Source organism: Phytophthora cinnamomi (genome assembly GCF_018691715.1).
Source record: "Phytophthora cinnamomi strain GKB4 chromosome Unknown Contig51, whole genome shotgun sequence".
Lineage (NCBI taxonomy): Eukaryota > Oomycota > Peronosporomycetes > Peronosporales > Peronosporaceae > Phytophthora > Phytophthora cinnamomi.
In genome coordinates, this window is record NW_027150984.1 from 685,186 (window position 1) to 709,749 (window position 24,564).

The window sequence follows — 24,564 nt, forward strand, 5'->3', positions numbered from 1 at the left end:
CCTGCTTCGCGTGCTGTGTAGCTACTCGTGCATCTAGGTTTTCTTCGAAATAATCCTTGCTTTGTTGTGCGATATCATCCCACATGGACGGATGCGCAAACAGAAAGAAACACCCACACGCGGTTTCAGCAGCTTGAAGTGCCTCTGGCGTTGGGCCATAAGTTCCATTACCGTAGTCACGCTTGATCCAATCAACAGGGTGGGCTTCTTCCGGTTCGTGTATGTAAGGGTGAGGCGTGGCATTACTCGGTTCACTCCACCCATTGAACTTGATGTCCGACAGCACGTTCTTGCTCACGTGCCACGGGCGATCTCGGTAACACCGCCCACAGCACCAAGCAATGAGGGCTGAAAGTGCAGATCTGAAGCGGTTCCGGAATCTTCGGCGGCAGGCTCGGTGGGCCCCAGGTCATCATCATCGTCGTACACGGAATTCACGTCGTTCTCGTTGTCCGAATCAAGCCTGACGAAGTCTTCAGGCTTTTCACCAGGTCGAACAATATCCGGATCATCTAACAGTGTATAAGACATGATAAATGATAGGTAAGGTGTATCGCTAACGTGTACATAGGATGTAGCCTTACCGTGATAAACTGAATGATTCGACTCTGTTTCATCGGCATCACCTTCATCGGCATCACCATCAACTGCACCTCCTTCATCGTTGTCGCTGCACTCAGTCTCGGAGGCTTTGTACTCACTGTCCGACTAGTTCGCCAAGTTGAATGCATTTCCAAGGTTACGACGCGAGGGGAGTGAAGCCGCACCACTGCCTACACACACAGACAAAGTGCAAGTTCTCATTAACGCTGGCCGAATCATCCATGCTTCATTACAGCCCCTACCAGACGTTGACGTGCGCGGACGGGACCCACGGGATGACGGACTCGACGTTGGAGCATTTTTATCCATCACATGCGGTGAAGTGGTAATCAGTTGTCCTGAAGTATCCGGGCTATTCGGTACGATGCGATCATTCGGTTTGGCCGAAGCTGTACAATACATGATAGCGTGAGATCAAAATGTATAATACAAGAAACTTCACAAAAATGTACCATCAGTCGATTGAAGCGCAGTGGCGTCCAATTACCCAGCAGCATTTGGGTTATTCGCTACGCAATGGTCATCCTGTTCGGCATGAGCTGTACCAGGCACGATAACGTCAGAACCGTAACGTGTATAATACAATCAAGTTCACATACCATCCGCGTCTTCTTCACTCGCATTAGCTCCGTCCCCAGCGCTTAGGTCGTTCTGCGCAGCAATTGTTTGCGAATACGCATGCCGGGCCTTGTCTTTCTCTCGCTTCGCCTCCTCTATCAACACATAACAGGTGTGAGACATCGTTTGCTAACCGTAAAAGATGCGGCAACTTACCCAGGTCCAAGCGGTCTAAATAGCGCATAAGCGCTTCTTCTCCGATGAAGAATTCCACATCCTCCGAATCCTTCTTTGTCTTTCCGGGTTTGAGATTCGTGAAATCGTCCGAGAGGCCCGTAGGGCGCTTTCAGCGCCACCCGAGCTTCTTCAGCTCTCTCCATGTGCTTGGATCGCCATTTTGCAGCAGGAAGGTGGGATGTCAGTACTAGCCGCGGAAGCCTCAAATGAGGCCAGAAATGAATGGCAAGAAATCAACCTCATATAATTAATACCAAACTGATGTGGACCACGTCGTGTCCTTTGAAATTCAATGTTCAAACATGTGGGATGGTGAGATTAGCGGGAAGCACCACTCACTATCACACCTAGCCCGCTTGTATAAGACCATACAAACTTTAAGATAACAAATGCTAAAGTTGTATAATACAGCTTAAGCATTTCGTGATATCGTGTGTAATACAGCGTCTCGCGCTGGGGGGGGGGGGGGGGGGTAATAAAAACTGGATGGGTCAACATACCAACATAATAGAGACTTTTCGAAGCCCCGTTGAGTTTGCTTTCAGTTTCAGTTTCAGCTATCAGTAGTACCGTGGCGGGATTTGAGCTCAAACGAAACTCTAGCGTGTGTTAGGGTAAAGACTTCTCGCCCCTAAGCTCAACTGGCTTTCAGTTTTGAGTTTTAGTTTGAGTGGTCGCTCTTCATCGGGGCGTCGATGGTACTCGCCCCACATGGAAGTCTCGAAGCGGAGTTCAACGCGCGAATGAGCAGAGTCAGAGAGGCGGTTGAGTGGGGCTTCGGTAGGGTAAAGACACTTTGGTCCTTTATCAACTGGGACAAGAAGATGCGAGTGCGTCAAACGCCAGCTATTTTTCGTAGCCGCCTTGCTCACAAACTGCCATACATGTTTGCAACCTCATGGCAACCAAATCTCCATGCATTTCGGAATACAACCGCCGTCGCTAGATGTCTACCTTGCCAGCTAAGTTGTTCATCTACCTATCGGCGTTCTTGCCCGTCGCAATCTGTAGAAGCTTCACCATAAAGGCTTGATTCTCCTGCTCACGCCGCTGATCAGCAGCTTCACGTCGCTCTTCGCGCTCTCGCTCAAGTAGCAGTCTCTTCTCATCTAATTCAATTCTTCGCGCAGCCTCTTCTCGCTCGAAGTGCAGCCGTTCACGCAAGTACTCGTACTTGGCTGACGAGTCCGACAAGGTGAGCTCTATTGCCTGTGCAATAGAGTAACGCACGGCGCTGAGCTTTTCGCGCTTGCTGGGGATTGTTGGCCAGCGGGGTCCAATCAGCGCCGCTCTTTTCCGACCGACATTGTCTTTGGCACCCAACGCTCGAGGCCCTACAGGACTACTTGTTCTCTGACTGCCATGTCCGGCTGTCTCCGCGTCTACAGATATGTCATCACCGGCAGCACAAGTATCATCGTCGTCCTCTTCCTCACCGCGCAGCTCGTCCATAGCAAGTCGTCGCATCAACTCACCAGACGTCTCAATCCCTTGAATCTTGGCTCTCTCCGTTGCCTTTTCCTGCTCTGTCTTCTCCTTCCAGTTGTCCATGCGGCAGACGATATCTTCTAGCAGAACGTCGCGCTCCTTGTACTCTGCAGTAGTCCCAGACGACCGCAACGAGTTCCGCTCATCCGCCCGATAAATGCGCACCAACCGATCACAGCGCGTACGAATAGCTGGTCCATCTTTCTTAACAAAACCTTCGACGGCTCGACACTTTTCAGCAACAGAATCAAAGGCCTTCATGATCCCGTTAGCAGTGCCTACAGCAGCCTCCCACGGCCGGACTAAGTTCACACAGCGCAACAGAGTAAGATCATCGGCTGCAGTAAAGTTTTTCCTCCCCGCTTTAGGTGTATCTGCTGGTCCAGCACTAGGAGGAGCCGAAGCATCGGCTTGGTGAGATGCTACGTGGTCTGCCATGATTCCTGCCAAACTGAAAGTGAATCACAGCCTCTCGAAACGCGAAATTGGCTGGACGACAGTCACCTTTCAGTTTTCATAAACAGTGCTTCACTGAAACTGAAAGTAAACTCAAACGGGGCTTCGAAAGGTCTCTAATTTGATTAGAGCACTGGTAATTCAACATCACAGTCCCCTCAAGCGCCTGTTGAACCGAATCGACTGAATCACATTCAGCAGGTATTTCGATTGGGGAATAATGGCACCTGAGTGAAAACCGCCTAAGGAATCTGGATAAAATCCAGAGAACACACTCGCACTCGTCCACTATGCTTGCTTCCGCAACCATAGCTTGGAACGCCTGGACAGTGAAGTATTCTGCGTTAGCGTTGACGTACTCCACCGGGACCCGTCGCGTACACATGGCAAGTAAACCTCACATTTTTGAGCCGTCGGAACGCGGCCAAATGGTAGACCACCAAGTTTCCAGCGATGTCGAGTTGGGGCAAATGATCTTTTGATTTCCCTTCCACACCGGGGGTGTGGCGTGGCGGCTACACCCAGGATGAAATGGCCGATGCGACTTGCTCCAGATTGTGTGTCCTTCACGCGTATTCAGCACATTTGTCGCGAAAGATCCGCCGAGCCCTTCGCAGACAAGACCGGATACTCTTCGAACGCATTAGACAACCAACGACCATGCAATTTGATGGTGAGTCCATCTGCGCCGGAGTCGATCAGCGCTGTTGCGCCTCCGATGCGGATTAAGTGGATAGAAAACCGCGCTGGGTCGAGTCCAGCGCTTCATGCCGCCTGCCTGACTATCTTCGATACATCATCGGACGTGACACCTCCACGCCGCATCTTCAGCGCAGGTTCATCTTCTCGCGTCCCGAAGAAGGCCGCTGCCCTATGGGCCCAACGTGTCGCTCTAACAGGACAGATCAGCGTATCCCTCGACTTATAATGGTATCTCTTCTCTTCTTGTCCGAATTGATTGTTCTTTGCTCCTGACAGGGTAATTGTTACCACTTTGGTTCTTTTAGAAGTCACGACTTGTTTGTTATCATCGTAAAATTGACTTGCAGAGAGCCGCAGGGTGTAGTTGTGGATTCGATTTCCGATGAAGAGATATTCCGAGCGTCGAAGCAGGAAGAAATACCCAAGGAGGAGCCCACCCCACAGAAGTTGATTGCGCGGCGTGTTAAATAATCTAAAAGGGTGACGATTGGGTAAACAGCAAAAGTGCCGAGCTGTTCCGCATTCGTGTCGACGTCAGTGGGAGGCAACCATGGGTTAAAGTGCGTCATGTTGCACCACGCGGTCCACTGCTCCCAAGCGCGTGATTAGTGCTGGAAGATTGGTATAGAACCCCTGCTAGCAGTAGCGCCCCTAGCGAATCGAGAGATTTCGCGAGTCGTCTGGGGTTTGAACCTGTGTCCATCCAGAGCTTAAGTTAGAAAATGTGAATGCTAGTGACGGCAATAACCACACCCTGCTGCACTGCGTCTACCATGATATTATCCCCACCAGCGACGTGAGAGGCTGTCGAATAAAAACCGTGCTTGGCATCGCATATTGCCATGATACGAAGTAACATTTGTGCGAAAGTGTTGCGACTGGATTTGCGGTTATTCCACGCCGCCGCGGAAGTGTTGTCGATTAAAACTCGTACATGCGTGTCCGCTTCGGCGGGAGCTTTTCCACGCGGATCCCCACACTAGTGAAGCGAATACAGTGCTCACTAGCTCCCGGGCATTGATGCAGAAGGTTCTATCTCCTGTCTCGTTGCAGCGATGAATCAGCTCCTGCTCTTTGAAGTGAATGTCACTTGCAGAAACGCTTTCCTTGCCGGGGACAAGGCACAGGGTCCTTGATCACCTGCGTACATCTGAATTTGGTAGTGGGGATCGTGACGGCAAGTGAATCGGGCCAGCGGAACAGCGTTCGGCTTCCAATTCGTATGATGATTTTGAGCCACCGCAGGTCATCCTTGGATTGAGTGGACACATCGACATATCTGAAGCGTGGTGAACTTCGAGCCAAATCTGCAACACGCTGAAAGAACGGAGATGCAGCTCGAATACAAGTTACCACGTGGTGAAGGCTGCCTAGAAGCTTCTACATTCTGTTCGTGTCGGCTTGATGAGACCCATCATTGTATGAAGTCGCAATAGCCCTTTTGCCACTTTTGCTGGCGGCATCGAGACAGTTTGAGCTGGCAAATCCCAATCTAGGCCTAATGCTCGACCCGTTCGGAATCAACTTGTAAAATTTTCCTCGTTGCAGGCATCAGGACCCAGTATATTCATCATCGTCGACCAGAGGGAAAGTTCAGTCTGAGCTAGCCTGGATCCAATGTTGGGTTCGATAGCGACACGGGCGTCACACCACGTCTTCGCAACGAAATTGTCCTTCGTTTCAGAGGGCTGTAATGGCCAAACCGGGGCTGAACTGGTATACCGGTGACAAATAGCTGCTCCCGCTATCCAGTACGAGGGAGGAGAGTTCTTCCAATCAAACGGGCAGTATAGATACACGACTAAAACACGAAGTCCCGGTATTGTACCTGCAAAACACCCGACTTGGTCAGCAGACATCGGGATGTTACGAAATGCCCCGTTAACGTCGCCGGTCATCACTCACTGCATCGTAGGAAATGCGCCGGGGACATCAATAATTCGATTAGTTAAGGCGTCGGGGCCATCATACCCAACGTCTACCTCGTGATATCGCTCTGTGTTATCGTTCGCCGACTCGCCAGACGGGAAGGATATATTGTGAATTATTCGGGCATCGATAGAGAGGTCCCCATCGCCTTTGTGGACTACTATAAAAGGACTGCATGTGATGTGATGTAGGAACGGGAGCAAATTAGTGTCCAGAATGAGATATCGGTTCGAGTCTTGACCTTTTCGTAGATGCTTGGTGATGGCATTTAGTGCAAGTTTAGCAGACCCATGATTTGGTGGTGCTACCGGTTGCGGTTTGAACGACGATTTCCAAGAAAGAATCACGCCATGACGTACGATGTGTCGCCAACGCGTCCGGTAGCGATAGTTGTTCCAGGCCTCCCAGCATTTGGGCTCCTCCAGAGCTTTATTCGGCCGAGAGTCACTGGTGGATTCACCTCGAAGTAGTCGTACAAACCCCGGTTATTGCATCCCAATACGCCGGATAAATTCGCTGAATATGTTTTGCTTCTGTCGGTCTAGTAAATATTTTACACGACCATTGTCCATGGCCGAAGTAGGTGTGCGGTTCGGTGGCCGAAGCCCTTGCTGCCGCAGCAATTCGTTGAGGATGGAGCCACTGATTTCGCGATGCGATGGTGCCAGGCGCTGACGAACCTTCCGCGTAATCGCGACGTGATTTCGCTGACCGAAAATGAAATTGTCGTAGGCGTTCAAAGGTATGTGACTGCCGATCGGCCCGAGGGTGGACGGTCTCGAAGGTATGAGCCTATCGATCGGCCCGAGGGTAGACACCCCCTTGTACACTGAATTTGCAGGTGGCGCTTCGGCTTCGAGGGGTGCTGGAATTGCTTGCAATTGCGAGTACGTATTCTTTGCTGGATGTTGACGCCCCGTGACATCTTGTAGCATCTCGTTCAGTTGATGCACGTGTAGTACTGGGTCCTTCGCCGACGGAGAGACCGGACCATAAGTATCCCCTAGGTACCTTCAATGCCTGTCCGCTGCGACACCCCCATAGCTATCAACGATAAATAGACGAACGGCTTCAGGTAGATTAGCTGGTTTGAAGTGACAGAGTGTGTTGATAATGCAGTTGTCGTTCTGTCCACGACAACCTTGAGCGGAAAGAAATCGCAAACAAACCTGCTTATTGCTCTGTTTTGGCAGCGCCCTCCGATTATCCTGCGGGACGAAAACGCGTTTGTCGGTGCCTGTAGCTCGGTTGGCTCGGTCGTTGCGATTATAACTAGATTTTGTTGACTTCAACGCGGAGACAATGTCCTGCCGAATAATCAACTGGTGCACCCGGACGAACGATTCGTGCGACGCGCTGAAGTGAGCCTTATGCCGGTGACTTGTGCCCAACTTTCGTCTCCGATAAAAACTCGGAAGGGTTCAAGCCGGTCATCTATCCATGCCGTGATTTCGGCCAGCGCAGCAGCTGACGTTGGTTGGTCACTGACGCGTAACTCCACAAGGAACGCCGACACAGGATCCAGCGCTTCGCTCACCGCCGGTTGGTACAGTTGCTGCGTGAGATTACTAAGAACGTCTACAGCGCCTACTAGTGTAGCGAATTCCGTCGCTTCCTGTGCCACGGGCAAGGTGTTCTTCTCCGAAAAATTACTCATATCGCTCCGTCTAACGCGCTCTCGCTTCTCCCACTCCGTCACACGTGCAAAATGCAGGATCGACAACCCACGTGTACCAAAATCCCAACCAAACACACCGCGAAGGACAGCAGGGTGTGGAAAGAAGCCGAGTTTCCTCCAGTGAATCAGGACAAAATTCCTGCGCCGTGAAAGACGCAAACTTACCGTTCACCAGAGCTAAATGGACTGTCGTCTGCATACCTGTAGGTCGAAACTGAGTCTTACTCGAGTCATCCTCACCGCGACTAACCACTATCTGAGTTGAGTTACTCGACCCAGTTCCCGTCGGTGGAGCGAGATCAGTTGATCAACATCCAGGTTTACCAGTAGCCCCGCCGCACCAGGTCCGGTCGAAGCATGTGCTTGTCTATTGTGTGAGGTGGCTCCATTTTCGGTTCGCCGCCGGCGCTTTGGCTCTGGTGGCCCTTCTCCACCAGATACTTGCTTATCATCCTCAATGTCACGGTCATCGTGATCAGAGTCGCTGAGGTCATCACTAAGAACGATTTCTGTACCCGATGGAGCCGCTACTGTTCGGGAAGCTGTGGCGACCATTGCAATTGTTTTGAACTCGACTTCACCAAAGATTGTATCGCCAAACGTCACTCCAGCAGGATGAGAGTGACCACCTTCTTTATAAAAGACATAGTCTAGTATGTGGTGGGCCGTTACGTGAGAAACCTCGAAGCTCGTAATATCGAGCAGGGGTAGATGCATGTTTCGTTGCAAGACTTTTCTCCAACGTCGTCTAAAAGTGCTGTCGAGTCGCGTACCGCAGCCCTGTCGACACCATTGAATTAGTGTAGACTTTCGTGGCTGCTGCTTCACCTCAGGAGCCACGAGAAGGCTAGTGCTCTGGCCACGGCAAGGCTGTAGCGCATATGTTTCTACGGCTATGGCTTGGGTTGAGTGTGCAGCATACACAATGGATGCATCCGCTCCTCCGAATTTCACGTCGAGAAGCCCATGGTGGGGTTCAGCACACCACTTATACCCCACCACCAGCCCGTAGCCCCAGACGCAGACACCACTGGGCCTAACCCAAGAGGTGCAAATGACACCTCCAACGAACGTGCCGACCCCATCCAGAGCCTCGTCGGGTGTTACCGCCCTTTGTGTGATATCTGCCTCTGCCATGTCAACCGATTCCGCTTGTTCCTCTGCCCAGTGCGCGCTTAGCACGAACTTCACCTTTACCTTGCCACCTCGCGTTCCAGCTCCATCTACCTTCGCGTACGCGAAACCGACCACGCTGAAGACACCAAGACGTAGATAGAAATAGCTCGTAGCCATTTTGGATAGTCCGAAAGGGGGAGAGGCTCGCGGTTTTAGCTGCGGGGAGGTGAATTCGAGAGTGGCAGCCCTCGATGAGTGTCCACCGACCTCCCGTGGCGTTCTACATTTACTAACAACGACATTGGGAAACTACGGTTTCCTCGCCAACTTATCTAGCCTAACCTAATCCGTGGACTCTGCAATCTCCAATATCGTTGATGTCCGTGCCACTGAAGATGTGTAGTGGGTCTAACTTGACTCACTACTTTCGCTTATACGTTGCGCTACGTGTATGAGGAAGCGTAAGTACTTAGTAATTACTTGAGTTAATTATATTTGAATACACAAATATAATTTAAATCAGATAAGACTCCAAGTGACTTAGATTAGGTAAAATGAGAACTCTATTGTTTGTAAATTGATCTTCGTCCTAAATCTGCTAAAATTGTTTACCATCTATGAAAGGGGTTGACAGCGACTGGCTGTCAGAGCCCCGCCAATATGCACGTCTCTGATTGGTAGAAAGATGCTGCTTTCTACCAATAGGATCTTTGGGTAGGTGTGGACCACTCATTGTGGTGGCCCACTTCAATGTATCCATTGGTGTGACTTACACCAAGGTGAGCAGGTATCTAAAACTTTTAACAGATATCCTATCTGTTGTCATGCACAAGTGACTGTTGTCACTTGTGTGTGTAACCCCGTTACACCATCCCCCCCTTATGGTTAGACGCGCGGGGTTTCCGCACGTCAATCTTCGGAATTGACCATTCGTCAATTCTCCGCGTTTGGAGAAGAAACCCACGCTCATTCAACGATGAGCGCGCCTCAAGAAAAGAAGACTCCGCAAAGTCGGTGGAGAGTCATCTCTCCATCGATGACTACTTCGAGCGCCAGAAGGCGAAGTATGGCGAAGTCGTCGACTTCGACGACGACGGTGAAGACATGGAGGACGAGGAGAACTCGTCCTCAAAGCGCAAAGACTCAGTGTCGAGCGAATCGCTCGACCCTCATGCTAAGGACATTCGCCCGCGTGAAGGGGACGAATCGGACGCTTCGAGTTCGAAGCGTTCGCGAACTGAGAGTGATACCCCACTCGCTTCCGCTGGGGCTCTCAGTACTCCGCGCGCTGCAACTACAGCGCGTAATTTCAAAGCTCAAGGCTCTCCGTGCGCTGCGCCTGCAGCGCGCGATCCGTGGATGCCGTCCGCGTCCAAGATCACGGACCGGTATGGGAACTCGGTACCTCCGAATGAGGTGCCGCTGTACGTGTGTAGCGCCATCAAAGATGACGCCGTGGCTGCCGAGCTGCACTTTGATGAGGAAATGCATCAAAGGCGCGATTATTACATCGGACTCTTCCATGAGCTCTGATGGTTTGAAAACAAGAAGACCTCTTCTCGCAGCAAAGTGCCCGAGTGGCAGGCACTTTGTCAAAGTTGGAACGCTTTTGTTGAGAACTTCAAGAAGAAGCCGAGTGCTTACCGTGATCGGATTAAGCAAGCGCGTGATCGCGTCGAGACGTACTCTAAGCGTGGAAAGTTGGAGTAACTCCACGTTGCTGCGGAGGAGGCTAATGTACCGTTGCTGTGCTCGAGGGCTTTCAGTGAGCGAATTGTTTCCCAGGCGCGGTCCGCTTGAGCGACCGCGACCTGAACGGGCACACGTCATTCCGTGTGCCCGAGAGTCTCAAAGAGCTCCGTGCTAAGTTCTCAGCACGTGAGGGTTCGGGCGCTAGCGATGACCGCAGCGCTCGTGCTACTTCCGCTGCGCCTGCGCGTACTGTTCCTCGTACGCCGCCACCATTTCCGGAACGTCCTCCAGCAAGACGTTCGGCGGCTCCCATATATCTTCATGGGGAGGGAATCCTCTCCAACGAATACAAAAACGAGCCCCTTGAGGGTTCATTTTCGGGGTACTATGGTCCACAAGCCGGCCAACAATCCAGCGGGTTGAGCCGCGAGCGTCACGGATCGGCGGTGGCGGGGGTGGGAACACGCCCCGGGTATGATCAACCCCGGGCAGATCAGTACGCGCCTCTTCACGACCGGGTGGCCGCCGTGGAGCGTCTGTAGGGTGCTGAGTTCGCCGCCCTGAAGTAGGAGCTCGCGAACATGAAGGCCCAGGCCGCGGCGGTCTCGCAGACCGCCTCGAATATCCAGGTCGAGTTGGGGACCCTGATGAAGGAGTTGAGCACAGGATGTTTAGGCAGGTTTTGTGTAGCTAACAAAACTAATAAACCAACTTTAAATTCATTGGTGCTGCCTCTGTCCACATTGTCTGCGTTCAGCTTCTGTTGATCAACAGAAGCTGCTATTGTGTCTTGGACAAACCGAATTACGGCTTGTCTTTTGGTGATGAAACTGATTGCATCCGAGCTGAAGTCATTCAGCTCACTCTCCGCTAGAGGCCCGGCCTCTGCGTGGTTCTTTGCGGTGTCTGCGCCCTGCGCAGACCCGTGGTCGTTGTTCTTGTTGGTGGAGGAATCTGCGCAGGGCGCAGACTCATGTTGTTTGTCCATTGTCGCAGCTGACACTGTGCAAGTGTCAGCGGTTTTCTGCGGCTGCTGTATTGCAGTCGTGGATCCTCCCCCACTTAAAGTGGGAGCCACCACTCCGAGTAAACTAGGTAGACGTGGATGCCGCATGGCATTCACGTAGAACGGTGTATGCCCGGTCGAGGCATGCTCTGAGTTATTGATGGCAAACTCTGACATCGATAAGCACTCGCTCCAGTATTGGAACGAGTGAGCGTAGCTCTTCAAAATATCGACGAGCACGCGATTCACGCGCTCGGTTTGGCAGTCCGTCTGCGGGTGATCCGCAGTCGACATTGAAAGCTGGCTCCCAAGAAGTGTAAACACTTCTTGCCACAGGTGCGCTGTGAAGCGCGGGTCTCGGTCCGACACGATGTCGGTCGGCATGCCATGGTGTTTGAACACCATGTCGACGAACAGACGGGCCGTCTGCTTCGCGGTCACCTGTGCCGGCACCGCAGCAAGATGTACCATCTTGGTGAAGCGGTGGACGAAGACCACAACACCGGTATTCCTTCCGCTATCCGGGGAAGACCAAAGATGAAGTCCAATGACATGGACTTCCAACACTCCAACGGAGTCGGTAGTGATTGCAATGGAGCCTGCGCAAACGGCGCAGGCTTTACTCGTTGGCATACCTCGCAAGCACGGATGTACTTTCGCACCCACTTGTACTGGTGGTGCCAGTAGAAGTCGCGCGTGAGAAGGACGTATGTTTTCTCACGTCCGAGATGTCCCGCAGTCGGGGCATCGTGATACTCGTACATGATCCTGAGTCGCAGGTCATGGTCGTTCGGTACGACAACGTGGTCCGCGTTGTCGTCGACTGCATTAAAAAGAAGCAGTCCGTCGTGCACCCGAAAGCGATGTGCACGCGCACGAAGGTGCGTGGGCAGCTTCTGACGAGCCTTGTCAGAAGGCGCTGTGCCATTGGCCAGCAAGAGCTTCGTGTCCGCGTCGTGCGCGTACGCGGCCTTCACGTCGTCCAACAGAGACGACGTGGGTGTGCTCGTTCGCATGGCGTCAATGGCATTGACGGCAGCAGCTTCTGCATAATCCGGCCGACGTGATAACGCGTCGGCCACCACATTCAATCTTCCGGGTTTGTATTCGACCCGGAAGTTATATGCTGCAAAGAATGAGAGCCATCTCGCCATTCTGTGTGATATGTATGGCGACTTCACTGCGGTGCGCAGTGATGCATGGTCGGTGTAGTCCACAAACGGTCTACATCCAAGCAAATACACTCGGAACTTTGCGAGTGCGTATTTCATGGCAAGGGTTCCTTGTAATGTACCGGATAGTTGCGCTCCGCTGACGCGATTGGTAGTAGACGACACGATCACGGCCCTCGTGATCGTGCTGCATCGACGCGCATCCGATCGCGAAGTCGGATGCGTCACACACTACGTGAAACGGGCGATCTTGGTCAGCCACTGCCAAGATCGGTGCCTCAGTCAAGCCCCGCTTGACTGCATCCAATGCCGTTTGGCAATCGGTTGACCACTTCCACCCAGCTTCTTTCTTAAGAAGTTGTGACAGCGGGCAGATCTTGCCCACGTAATCCTCCACGTACTTGCACAAGTACGTGGCCAAGCCAAGGAATGGTATCAGTCCCTTCACACTTGAAGGCGTTGGCAATTCATTGATCACTCTGACCTTTTCCGGATCAGGGCGAACACCATTCTTCCCTACGAGACACCCGAGGACGGGTATCTCGCTCGCCCCGAATATACACTTCTTCAGGTTCGCGTAGAGCTTATGCTTTCGCATAAGTTCAAGTAGCTTCCGGAGATGCACCCTGTGTATCTCTACGTCGGTCTTCCCGTCCACAGCCCGGCTGTGGATGAACACATCATCGCAGTAGCTCGGCGTGAAGTCGCGCACCGAGCGCAACAAGTGCGTCACGCACCTGTTGAAGGTCGCAGGGGCGTTCTTAAACCCCTGCGGCATTACTAGCCACTCCCAGAGCATGCCACTTGGCGTGCTCACTGCCGTGAGAGGGGTGTCGCTCTCACGCATTAGGATCTGATAGAATCCATCTCGCAAGTCGAGAGCACTGTAAACGGTGCTCCCGGCCATCGAATCGATGATAACATCTTTTCGCGGTATCGGCGTTTGCGCCGGTACCGTCGCATCGTTCAGCTTGTTATACGCATGAACGATGCGCCATCCGCCCTGTGGCTTTTTGACACAGAACGTCGGAGCACTGTGCGGGGACTTTGATTCCCGCACTTGTCCAGCTTTGCGACGACTTTTAAAGAAGTCGTCGATCGCCGAGAATTGATCTCGCGGCAGTGGCCACTGCCGCGTGACACAGTACTTCGTGCTCGGCACGAAATCAATCTCGTGCTGAATGCCCTTATCCTGCGGAAGCTCCGCAGGAATCTGTTCCGGGAGTACGTCTTTGTACTCCCTCAACAATTCGTAATAGGGACTCGACTTTAACGAGTCCCAACCTTGTTCCTCGAAGCGCTCTCGCTTTGTCTTCGCACTGAGAGTGAAGACACTCTCAGTCGTACTTCCCATGAAGAGCTGCCTCAGCGCTTCGCTCTCTCTCTCCGTTATTTCGCTGTTCGAAAGAACGCAGACCTGCTCGATGCGTCCATCGTGCAAGGCGCGTGTGAAGCGCTTCCAGCTCATGACTGGAAGTGAAGTCAATTCCGACGCCGTCGTCGGAGGATTAGCGAGTTCCTTTTCACGATACTGGAATCCAGTATCGGTGCGCGTCAAGACGTTCAGCGTCTCGACGTCCGGCGTCACCGCCTCAGTCTGCTCAGCAGACTGTTCTCGTGGCGTCTCGGTCCCGGACCGAGACTTGCGCAGCGTTCTCCGCATGCGCCGTCTTCTTGTTGTGCGGAGCCCGGCTCCGCACAGTTGTTCTTCTGGTCCAGGCCCGGCCGTGGACAGTTGTTCGCCGGCAGACCCTGTCCGCGGGCGCGCGATATCAAGCCCGGCTTGATCGCATGGCGCTTCGTCGTGCAGCCCGGCTGCACGACAGCATGCAAATTGCGTCAGTGCGGTACGTTTACAACCGTCCGCACTGTTTGCAGCGTCAACTCTCGGAGTTGACACGCCTTGGTCACCTCTACGCCATTCATTGGCGGAGCCCCTCATGGCCGATGGTGCGTCGGCTCCCGGAGCCGACGCGTCGTTGTCGACCTGACCGCTTCGGGTCAGGGACTGTCCCTTACACGCTTGAACGTGGGTGTTGGTTCCCGGAACCAACACATCTTTTTCTTCCGACGTCGGCAGCATTGCCGACGTGGGTCTCATTTGTGCGCGCCCTCGCGCACTTCTTGGGCACTCTGGGACAGCGGCATTAAGCGCTGTCTCGACTGGCGAGTCACGCACACATGATGGTGCGTGCGCTGCGGTAACAGGGCCATCGCTCTCTATTCCGCTGTTGCGACCGAAGCGCACGAGCGTGCGCTTCTTCCAGTCTATCACCGGATCATGCCGTGCAAGCCACGGCATGCCCATTACTACGTCGAACTTATCGTCCAGGTCTAGGACGATAAAGTGTTCGACAAACACGCACGAGAAGCGCACGTTCACGACGCGCTTCTCGGTTTTCTCGATGGCACCTGTTGCCAATCGAACTTCCAGAAGACTTCGAGGTGCATTTACTTCCTCGAAGTCAAGTCTCGGCAGGCTTCGTAGTCGAACAAAGTTGTTCGACGCGCCTTAATCTACCAAAGCTCGAAGAGAGTCACTCGCTCTCTTCGAGTAAACCTTCAAGATGACTAGGTTCGGCCTGTCATCTTGTTTCTTGCAGCGAGAGCTAGTCTCACTGGGGGCTGCAGTCCTCAGTGTCGCGTGCCCGATGTCGGCACGCGTGACTGCATTACCAGTAGGGCGCCCCGCGCCTACTGGATGTTCGCGTTTTTTGTTGGTCCGCGGCGATGCCTAGCATCGCCACGACGGCCTCCTCCAGGGGGCATGGGAGCTGTGCACTCCCGTGCAAAGTGACCTATCCTTCCGCAACGGAAGTATCGCACGTTACCTCCCTGCTGCTGGTAACCAGCAGTTGTTGCGTTCGAGAGGTCCATTGGTTCCGGATCTCCCGTCCTCGCTATCGGGCGCGATAGCGATCTCGGCGTATTTGCATGGAGTTTAACCTGCCGGAGGCTAAACACTTCTTGCATGGCAAGGGTGATCGCAGCTTCGAGAGTACTCGGGTACTCTCAGAAGAGATAGGTCTTCACAGGCCCATCTCTCAGTCCCTTTATGAACGTGACGACCTTAGTCGCCTCGTCTATCGGGTTGGTCACGATGTTCGAGACCAAGTACCGTGCACGCTGCGCGTAAGCATGACGTCCATGCTTACGCTGCTGAAGGTCGAGGAACTCCGCCCTCGACCGGAACTCATTTTGTGGGGGCTCAAACGCTTGTTTGAGCTCCTCTTTGAACACTTCGTACGTGCTAAAGCACGTAGGATCATAGAGTCGGCGCCCATACGCCCAACACCTTGCGCGTCCGCCAAGGCAGGACATGGTGAACGCAACCTTCGACAGCGGGTCGACGATGCGTCGACCCGCTATGGCTGTGTCAAGCTCGACAAGCCACCGAAGGAGAGGTTCGCCCTCTCTTCCCACGTAATTGCTTACGCTCAATTTCAATGATTGAGCACGCGGAGTCGTCCCTGACGACGCCGTCACTGCGGAAGCATCATCACGCTGCTCCTTCACGATGAACCCCAGAGCAACACCATGTTGTTCTGTCGGCGATAGCGCACGCAGCATCGTAGCTATCGCCGCTTCTCCAATGACTGTTGACAGTCGTTGGAGGGCTTCCCACTCTGGATCAGACAGGTGGGGGCAGTCCGCGCGTGCAACATGAGTTGCAGGCGTATTGGAGCTCTCCATGGGCACCTCCGTGCTCATGTGGTTCTCGGCTCCGCGTTCGTACACCGCTTACGAACGTCACGTAGTCGGTCGTTGGACGGACTACAAAGTGCTACCAGGTGTAGTGGGCCTACTTTGGCTCACTACTTTAGCTTACACGTCGCGCTACGTGCATGAGGAAGCGTAGGAGTTTATTAATAATTTGAATTAATTATACTTGAGTCCACAAGTATAATATAAATCAAATAAAACGCCAAGTAGGTAGTTTAAGGTAGAATGAGAACTGTATTGTTTGTAAATTGATCTTCGTCCTAAATCTTCGAAAACGGTTTACCATCTATGAAAGGGGTTGACAGCGACTGGCTGTCAGAGCCCCGCCAATATGCACGTCTCTGATTAGTAGAAAGATGCTGCTTTCTACCAATAGGATCTTTGGGTAGGTGTGGACCACTCATTGTGGTGGCCCACTTCAATGTATCCATTGGTGTGAGTTACACCAAGGTGATGAAATATCTAAAACTTTTAACAGATATCTTATCTGTTAAAATCACAAGTGACTTGTAGCCACTTGTGCGTGTAACTCCATTACACGATGCCTTCACCCTCCGAGAAAACCTTCGTCACGACCCCGACTCGATAAGTCCCGACAATTCGCCTCACGACGACACACTCGACGATGTGGAGCCACAGCTCAGTGTTATCCTCAGATGGAACTTGAAATCGATATGATTATCCGGGTCCGGTGTATCTTTGTCCTCTTGGCGATCCTTTTGTTTGTGCGCATTTCACACAGCGTCCACAGTTTCCTTCATGCGCATTGGGGGCAAACGACAACGTGTTTTGTCTAGTCGAGTCAAGGGCGTGGTGAGGCGGGTTCGCTTTCTGCGAGCCGAGTGAGAAACGAGAGTAAGGAGTACGAGCTGCCACTACTTCTAACTTAATCTTGCAACTAATGCGTCGTCGGTTCAGATGCTTTCTGTGTGGCTAGTCGAGTCAAGGGCGTGGTGAGCGGCCCCGTGGGTGAGATTACTTGCTTGCCGCGCGAGATGACTTGACCCGCCGGACCATTTGTTGCGATAGCCCCTTTGACTGCGTGGCGACCAATCTAGGGCATTCTTCGTAGCAGTTTGAGAGCCAGCGCCCGAGGAATTTGATAGATAGCTTGCTAGCTCCGCCGGCGGCCAGGGCTGTTGCCCAGCCAATGCGAATTCAGTGTGACGAGTATCTTGCTGCCGGCACACCAATTCTTCGAGCGGTCTTCTTGATGGCGTTCACCACTTCCGTGGCTGTGAGTGACGCGAATAGGTATTTACGGGACCCCATGTTCAGGAGTTGTCGAGCTCGAAGGATGTGGCGGAGCCCTTTCAATGGACACAACAGCTTGTCGCCCGACGCATTCATCGTGCGCCAGGCACCGCGTCCAAACTTATCGTTTTTCGCACGTTCTAGGCCTATCATCACTGATGTGGCTAATTTCCGTGATACTCGTCGGCCGTCGTCATCGGAAAAGAACGCATTACATGTCTTCAGACAGAAGAACCGTCGAGTGTTGTTAACCTTGAGGAACTCGGATCGTCGAAGGAGAAAGAAGTATCCGATGATGATGCTTCCCCACAGTAAACGCTGTCTCGGCTTGAAAATATCGAGAGAGCGATATAGCATGCGCAGGAATGGCGGAGTCAGAGGTTGTTTTTTTCGACTCAGACTTGGAGATGCGCTTGATGCCTTGCAGTAACAAGTCGAGTTTTGGGCTGGACGGAAGCGCTATGTTTTTGTATCGCCTGTGCTACCATCGGATGCTTGTGAGTTTAAGCTTGATAGTGGATTAGTGGTTTCTGCTGCTGCGTGCATTCCATCTATCGGCCCAGCAGTATGTGGCGAAGTATGCCAGCCGTTTAGAAGCTGTAGAAGACGTGAGCCACCGAGACCAACCCATTTCGTTGGCGAGTCGACACCACTGGCTCCAATGGCGGGTATACGTGATTGTGGTAGCATTTGCCAAGGTGTTTTGGCGCAGCATTGATCCCAGACGTCGGATAGATTGTCGAAGGGTGCTTCTAGCAGCGCCTGTGACGAAGACGACATGTTAGTCCATTTATTGGTGAGTGTGTGGTCACCGTTCCACGCGCGAGACCCTGCGTCCGCCATCACGTTGTGCTTCCCTGCGATGTGAAAGGCGTTGAATACGAGGTTGTACCGAAATTCTGCGAGCGATAGCAGGCGGTTGTGCATCATGGCGACCTTGTTTCGACTGTTGTGATGGTCTGGCCAGGCAACTGCGCTCACATTATCAATGTGAAATTGGACGTGTGTTCGCGTTGTTTTGTTCGATGCAAACCAGACTGGACCCCAGTGGAAAGCTGCGAGAACAGCACATCGCGGTTCGCGAACGTTAACAGAGGTATTGCTGAGGTCATCACCTGTGAAGCGTTGTCGAATGTATTGTTTTAGAGATGGCTCGATTGTGCACAGGCCGCTTCCGCTTGCATCCACGAACACGTGATATTGTGGATCGTACAGCTCGGCGAAATCAAAAACGGGTATGGCGTTAAACCGCAATGGATGTTGAAGAACTCCTGTGAACCAACAGAGGTCTTCGAGTACTGGTGTTGGCAATGAAATTTGACCGTATTTTGGGCATCGAGACGCTGCGTCTTGCAAGGTTTGTATGAACACGCGAGCTGGTGGAAAACAGCTTACCACGTGGCGGAGACTTCCGCTCACCCTAAGCATTTGGGTTCGAGTAGCGATCTTAGTCGACAGAAGTTGATGGACTCGGTGGGAAGCCTTCGCGAGTGTTTGAGCGGGCACTGACACCGATGCTGATTTTGTGTCCCAGAAGAGCCCGAGCGTTTTGCACTTGGTAGACCAAGTGGTGAATTTCTTCTCATTAATTGCGGTAGGTCCTAGCACAGTAGCCATCGCACGCCGTAGCCACATATTTGCGTCGAAACACGTTGTTTCGGTGTCGACCTCAATTCATGTGTGGTCGTCGCACCACGCTTTACCGGTGAATTGGCGACCGAGCAAGTTTCCATGTTCATAGAGTGTGTTGATGATGACGCCTGCGATCGAATAAAAGATAGGGGCCCGCACCATCCGAACCCGCACGACAAGTCGATGATGAGGAATTCTTCGAATACGAAAGCGAACATGTGAACCGAGTCGGCATGTACTGGGATGTGGCGAAAAGCGCCGGAAACATCCCCGAGCATCATTAGAACGCATTCTCCGATACGAGAGGACGTCAGTTGATGAATCCGCCTTGCAGTATCACGCGGCGGATTGTACGAGATCGAAGGGAAATTGGGTAGTCGTTAACGGAGTGACCACGAGGGATTGAGTAGTCGTTAATGGGACGAATCTCACCGGTTGCGGATCCAGTTTTCTCGACCGCTCCATGAGGGCTTATGAAAACTTATGGCCACTGCTCTAGTATGTATGCTAGCGTCAACAATCAGATATCGGTCGTCGCGTTGACTGACACGCATGTGACGTCGGATTTGTTTTGACATTGACTGGATACCAGAGTGATTCGAGGGGCGAGAAGACTGTCTAGGAGGAAGCCCGGTGGTCCACCGGGGCCTTACTCCGTAGCGCACGATCTTATTCCATTCGCTGACGATCGGCGCGAGCGCCGTGTCCACCGGTGCTGCGAGCTCGGGCAAGTCCTTGTTGGGCCTTAGGTCTGTCGCGGCCTCCAAAACAACGCTCCCAGAAGCTATCCGACATCGTTCGGGTACTCAGAGGTCCAGAATTGTACATGATCCGCGTCAACATCGTCCTCCAGGCCTTCTCGACGCGGAGGTAGCTGTAGTCTTATCGCGTTGTTTTTATTATTTTCCTGGATAATGGCTTGGTTTGCGACCTGAACGCGCTGTAATGTGGACATGAAATTGTTGTACTTCTTTTCTTTAGAGCGAATGTATCTCAGTTGCGAGTGCTCGCTTTCGTGGCTGATGTCGGACAATCATAAATCGGCGAACGGAGTCCCAAGGCCACCCCAGCGTTTCAAAATGAGGGCTTTTACTTCTCTGTCAGCGACTTCGGCCGGAAATGAGAATTTGAGCACTTTGTGAATACACAACACGTCTTGGACAGGTACTTCAGGTACAGTTTGCGACCGTCCTCCCCGAGCGGCAACGCGAGCAGACGTCGGGCGGGATACGGCTAGAGCTTGAAGGGCGGTGGGAACGATTTCGGTCATTGTCGGGATTGCGAAATCGTGTTGAACTTGACGCTTGTTTCCAGGATCGGCTTGAGTCACGGAGAGCTGCCAGTTTATCGTCGCTGCGGCTAAGCTGCGCCGAGACTTTGATTGCCTCTTCGAGCCCTGCCGAGATGATGATGTCGCGGAACAAGCTGAATTTCCCGTTAACCCAAACGGCAAGAAGGCGCTCCATTGTCGGGTCATAGCGAGCATGATCAGCGTATTGGATGACGAAATCTTTCGCGATTAAGATAAACTCTACCGTCTCGCTGTTGTAAAAATGTTGACTAAACTTGTGAGTTTTTAACGCGCTTATTAAGTCGGCGTAGCTGGTCACTTTTGGGGGTGTTGGGTATCCGTTCTTGGCCAAGAAGTCCCAGAGGTTGACTCCCTTCTCACTACTGATGACCTCCTCGTCCCATAGTGTTCTTCTGCAGTGCATAATCGACAATCCGAGATCAAATCCGAAGGAGTGCAGCCCTCGCAGCACGGCGGGCGTCGCAAGGAAAATCAACGTGTGGTGACTGCTGGACTGATTGAAGTAACGTCTGAGGAACCTTACCATTGTGACGATGATGAACAATAGCAGCGTGAATGTGTCGGTCAGCTGGAGACGGGTGGAATAGGATCCCTCGTTGTGTGCAAGATCGCCGGTCGGAGGGGGCGTCGCTGCTTTCGGAGCTAGTGTCGTCGCCATTGAATCGCCTGCGCTTGAGCAATGGGGCATTCATCTGCCGTACTTCTCGGATATCTTCTTCGTCGGAGCTTGGGTCACTACCGTTGTCAGAGCTATCAAGGCTTGGCTGTTGAGAGGCAGCTTGCGCGGCGCTGCGGCGCCAGCGGGGGGGGGGGGGGGGGCGTGATTTGATCGGCGGTATTAGCATGGCTTACTGGATCGCTCAATGTTGGTGCCGTGTCGGTATATAAGACCTTAGGTCTGTTGGCGCGGGAAGCGGTAGAGAAGTCTACTATGTGCTGTGAACAAGCCGGAGTGAGGCTGGCTTCACTAAGGGGACTATATCTGTAGGCAAAAAAGGGGTAGAGAGGCTTGCCATCATGGCAGCTGGAATACCTGATCTCTTCTTGCGGCAAGTTGCAATTAGCGCGTCCTGTTGGTGACGGAGTTCTGTTGCGCTTAATACGGTGAAGTTAACGCCTTGACCGGGTCGTAATGCGTAATTTAACGCATCGACTTTGATCACCGACTGACCGTTCGTTAGCGGAAAACGCGTGGGTCCATCCGCCGAGGTATCGGAGAGGCTATCGACCTCGACGTACCGGAAGTCGCTTAGTTGGTAGACGTGCATCTCGGATACGTCCACCTTCACACGCCGTAGGGCGCGACCACGGATCCACAAGAGCTCCGCACGCAGGACGGAACCAGCCCGTAGCTCCTTCCGCGGACCAAGACGCCGTCGACCGCCGTGGGAGTGGGGCGCGCGCGGGCCACCAAGCTGCAGCTGGTGCCTGTGAGGTGCGGCGGCCCCGCTACCTTCGGTCAGGACCCAGCGCTGCTCTGCGACGACCTGGTGAAGCACCTGCCGCCCAAGCTTCTGGAGACGCTGGTGGACGTGGTGCGCACGCTGGACCAGCTCGCGGACGGCGCAGCAGACTTCCGCCGGGACCAGCTGGGCTTCCTCAACGAGAAGGCCGCGCGCTACGTGGAGCTGCTCAAGGCGGTGGCCGCGGCGGCCGCCGACTACCACGCCGACATCGCGCTGCAGGTGCTGAAGGTGCTGGACGAGAAGAGCAGGTCCAACTCGGAGCTCTTCACCAAGGCGTAGCTGGAGAAGTGCCGCGATGAGAGCGAGCAGACCGCCGCCGCAGCCGACATGCTCGAGATGCTCAAGCTAGCGCTGCAGACCGGGCTGCAGGAAGAGATCGAGTGATTCCATTCTTTCTAACTGACAGCAGCACGGCAGGGAAGACATTGCTTGCACGCCCAACTTTGACGGCCTGGCTGGTGTAACCTAGAACAATCACCACTTCGTGAGGTTGGTAGGAATACTGCACACAATTTTGTGAGAGGCAAGTATCATACCTGAGCACAATCTGTCGACTCAAAGTAGTCCGTGCTCATCTAATTGAACACACCACCACCACTTATGTGTGGTTCCCTACTCACGCCAAAATGTCGATGTATGGTGCATGTGAAATATCGTGGGTCTGAGGACATCCCGACGACTGCTTAATTGAGCGTTCGCAATGGAGGTAAGTGCACGTTTCCGGGCGTTTGGAGCTGAGTCTCAGTTTCCAAGGTTCTCCTTCAGACTGCCCCATGAGTGACCTTCCAGTGATGCTACTCTGCGAACATCGCAGCAGCGCGAAGGCCGAAAAGCGCGTGCACGGACAGATCCGACTTTGCAGAACGCCAAGGTGGCACGGCGTATAGAGTGTTGCCGCATTAACCAGAGCCGTTACCGCCAAAGGCAGCGAGAATATCTACTCAATCTGGAGAAGGCCAACGCGGATCTGCGAAAGGAAATTGATGGCCTCATGCAAATACAGCAAGGAGGCCCACCTCACGCCAGCGGCAGCGGAAATACGTTATGCTTCGTGGCCAAGGCGTTCACCTTCGTACAAACCCGCTTCCAAAATCCAGGGATTTTATCGGAATTGGTGGGTCTGAGCTTTTCCGTAGCGGCGACTCACTCGTTGAGGGGGGCAAAGACATACCTTCGCTGACAAGCCTCGCTGGAGGGTGTGGTGAGGTGGGTTATCGAACGGAGGAGAATTGGAGAATGGCAGACCTACTTAGCTGTGTGTGGAGCTCCGTTACGGCCCTTGAGTTCTGGTCGCGCGGAGATAGAAGTGGTTACAAAACTCCTTCGTCTTCCCAGGAAACCTGAACCTCCTGCGAATGTTCCCCATGATCAAGTCACTTCTGGTGGAACTGAAGTTCGCTCGAGATATCGTCATGGGGAGTGCGTCCGGGGTTGGCGGTCTGGCGCAGCAGCTACACCGATACGCAACATACTTCTTGTACCCAGCAATGCACCTTAAGCGGGTGGAGGCGGCAACTCTCGGAATTCTCGCAGCTACTACGATGTTCACTGTCATAATATCGGCGGACACGTTAGACATGATGTTTCCGCACCTCGACAAGGATCGCGGCAACACGGACGCTCAAATGCCGCTGGGAAAGCGCCTTCTGGGTCGGCGGATCGGTAGAATCTCATTGTGATCATATACTGAACTGATCAGATCTATGAACAGGTTTTTTGCATAAGGCAATTGGCATCCTTGAGCATAGCTAGCGAGCTTAAAGTGCATGCACATGTAGCGTCTGAACATGTCATGGTCAGCGAATAGGTGGCAGGCAAAAAAGGTTTTATCAGGTATATGGTTGCGGTACGCTACTGTAGCCTTATGAAAGTGGTCAAGCCGCTGGGGGCCACGGATAATTCCTCCTTCGCCACCGACCCTCCTCCGCCCCCCACGCCAACGTAAACGACACTTCCGGCAGTAGTAGTAGCAGCAGCAGCACTACCACCACCACCACCAGCAGCAGCAGCAGTGGTAATAGTAGTAGTAGTAGTAGTTGTTGTTGTTGTAGCGGCGCTGGCTCCGAGACCGTCGATGTGAGTATCCTGAGCACGGCCGACAGTGATGCCACGACTGTGGGGGACGCGGCCAAAAGCGTTGAGCTCCAACACTGGCAACTCGAACGTAGATAGCTAGTACTCGCGGCCGCGCACGTGCTTGGGCTGCCGGAACGTGCTGCTGTCCTCGGACGAGTGTGCCGTGGACCCGAGCTGGCTCCTGCGTGAGCATGAGCCAGTACGAGAGCTTCCTGGTCACCGCTACTACTACACGACGCTGCTCCCCGTCCGGCCAGTACTCGTACTGCAGCACCAACGCCTCGGTCTGCGCAACGTGCTCGCAACGGTGGAACGCCACCTTCGTAGACGCTGTGTCATTTCCTGCGACTTGTACGTGCTCCGGGTTGACAACAGTCAACCCTGGCAATTTCACAGACACTTTGGTAGCCAAAAAGCAGATGCTGCACATCGGCGATCTCGAAGTACTCGACGTCTCCATTGCC

The 24,564-nt window shown here is 53.2% G+C and overlaps 3 protein-coding genes across 3 annotated transcripts; 1 reads left to right on the forward strand and 2 right to left on the reverse strand.

Annotated features, from left to right (window-relative positions):
- Nucleotides 1-294: 294 nt before the first annotated feature.
- IUM83_19469 (uncharacterized protein) lies at nucleotides 295-1,405 on the reverse strand (the record flags this gene model as incomplete). The annotated part of the gene is made up of 3 exons (XM_067944520.1): nucleotides 295-512; nucleotides 1,203-1,316; nucleotides 1,378-1,405. The coding sequence occupies 3 exons, from the start codon at nucleotides 1,403-1,405 to the stop codon at nucleotides 295-297; spliced, it is 360 nt and encodes a 119-aa protein (XP_067789583.1).
- A 968-nt stretch (nucleotides 1,406-2,373) lies between these two features.
- IUM83_19470 (uncharacterized protein) lies at nucleotides 2,374-3,324 on the reverse strand (the record flags this gene model as incomplete). Its single annotated transcript, XM_067944521.1, has 1 exon — nucleotides 2,374-3,324. One exon carries the CDS (start codon nucleotides 3,322-3,324, stop codon nucleotides 2,374-2,376), a length of 951 nt encoding a protein of 316 aa, XP_067789597.1.
- Nucleotides 3,325-21,973: 18,649 nt separating this feature from the next.
- IUM83_19471 (rna polymerase ii mediator complex subunit 10) lies at nucleotides 21,974-22,303 on the forward strand (the record flags this gene model as incomplete). Its single annotated transcript, XM_067944522.1, has 1 exon — nucleotides 21,974-22,303. The coding sequence occupies one exon, from the start codon at nucleotides 21,974-21,976 to the stop codon at nucleotides 22,301-22,303; it is 330 nt and encodes a 109-aa protein (XP_067789596.1).
- Nucleotides 22,304-24,564: the final 2,261 nt, after the last annotated feature.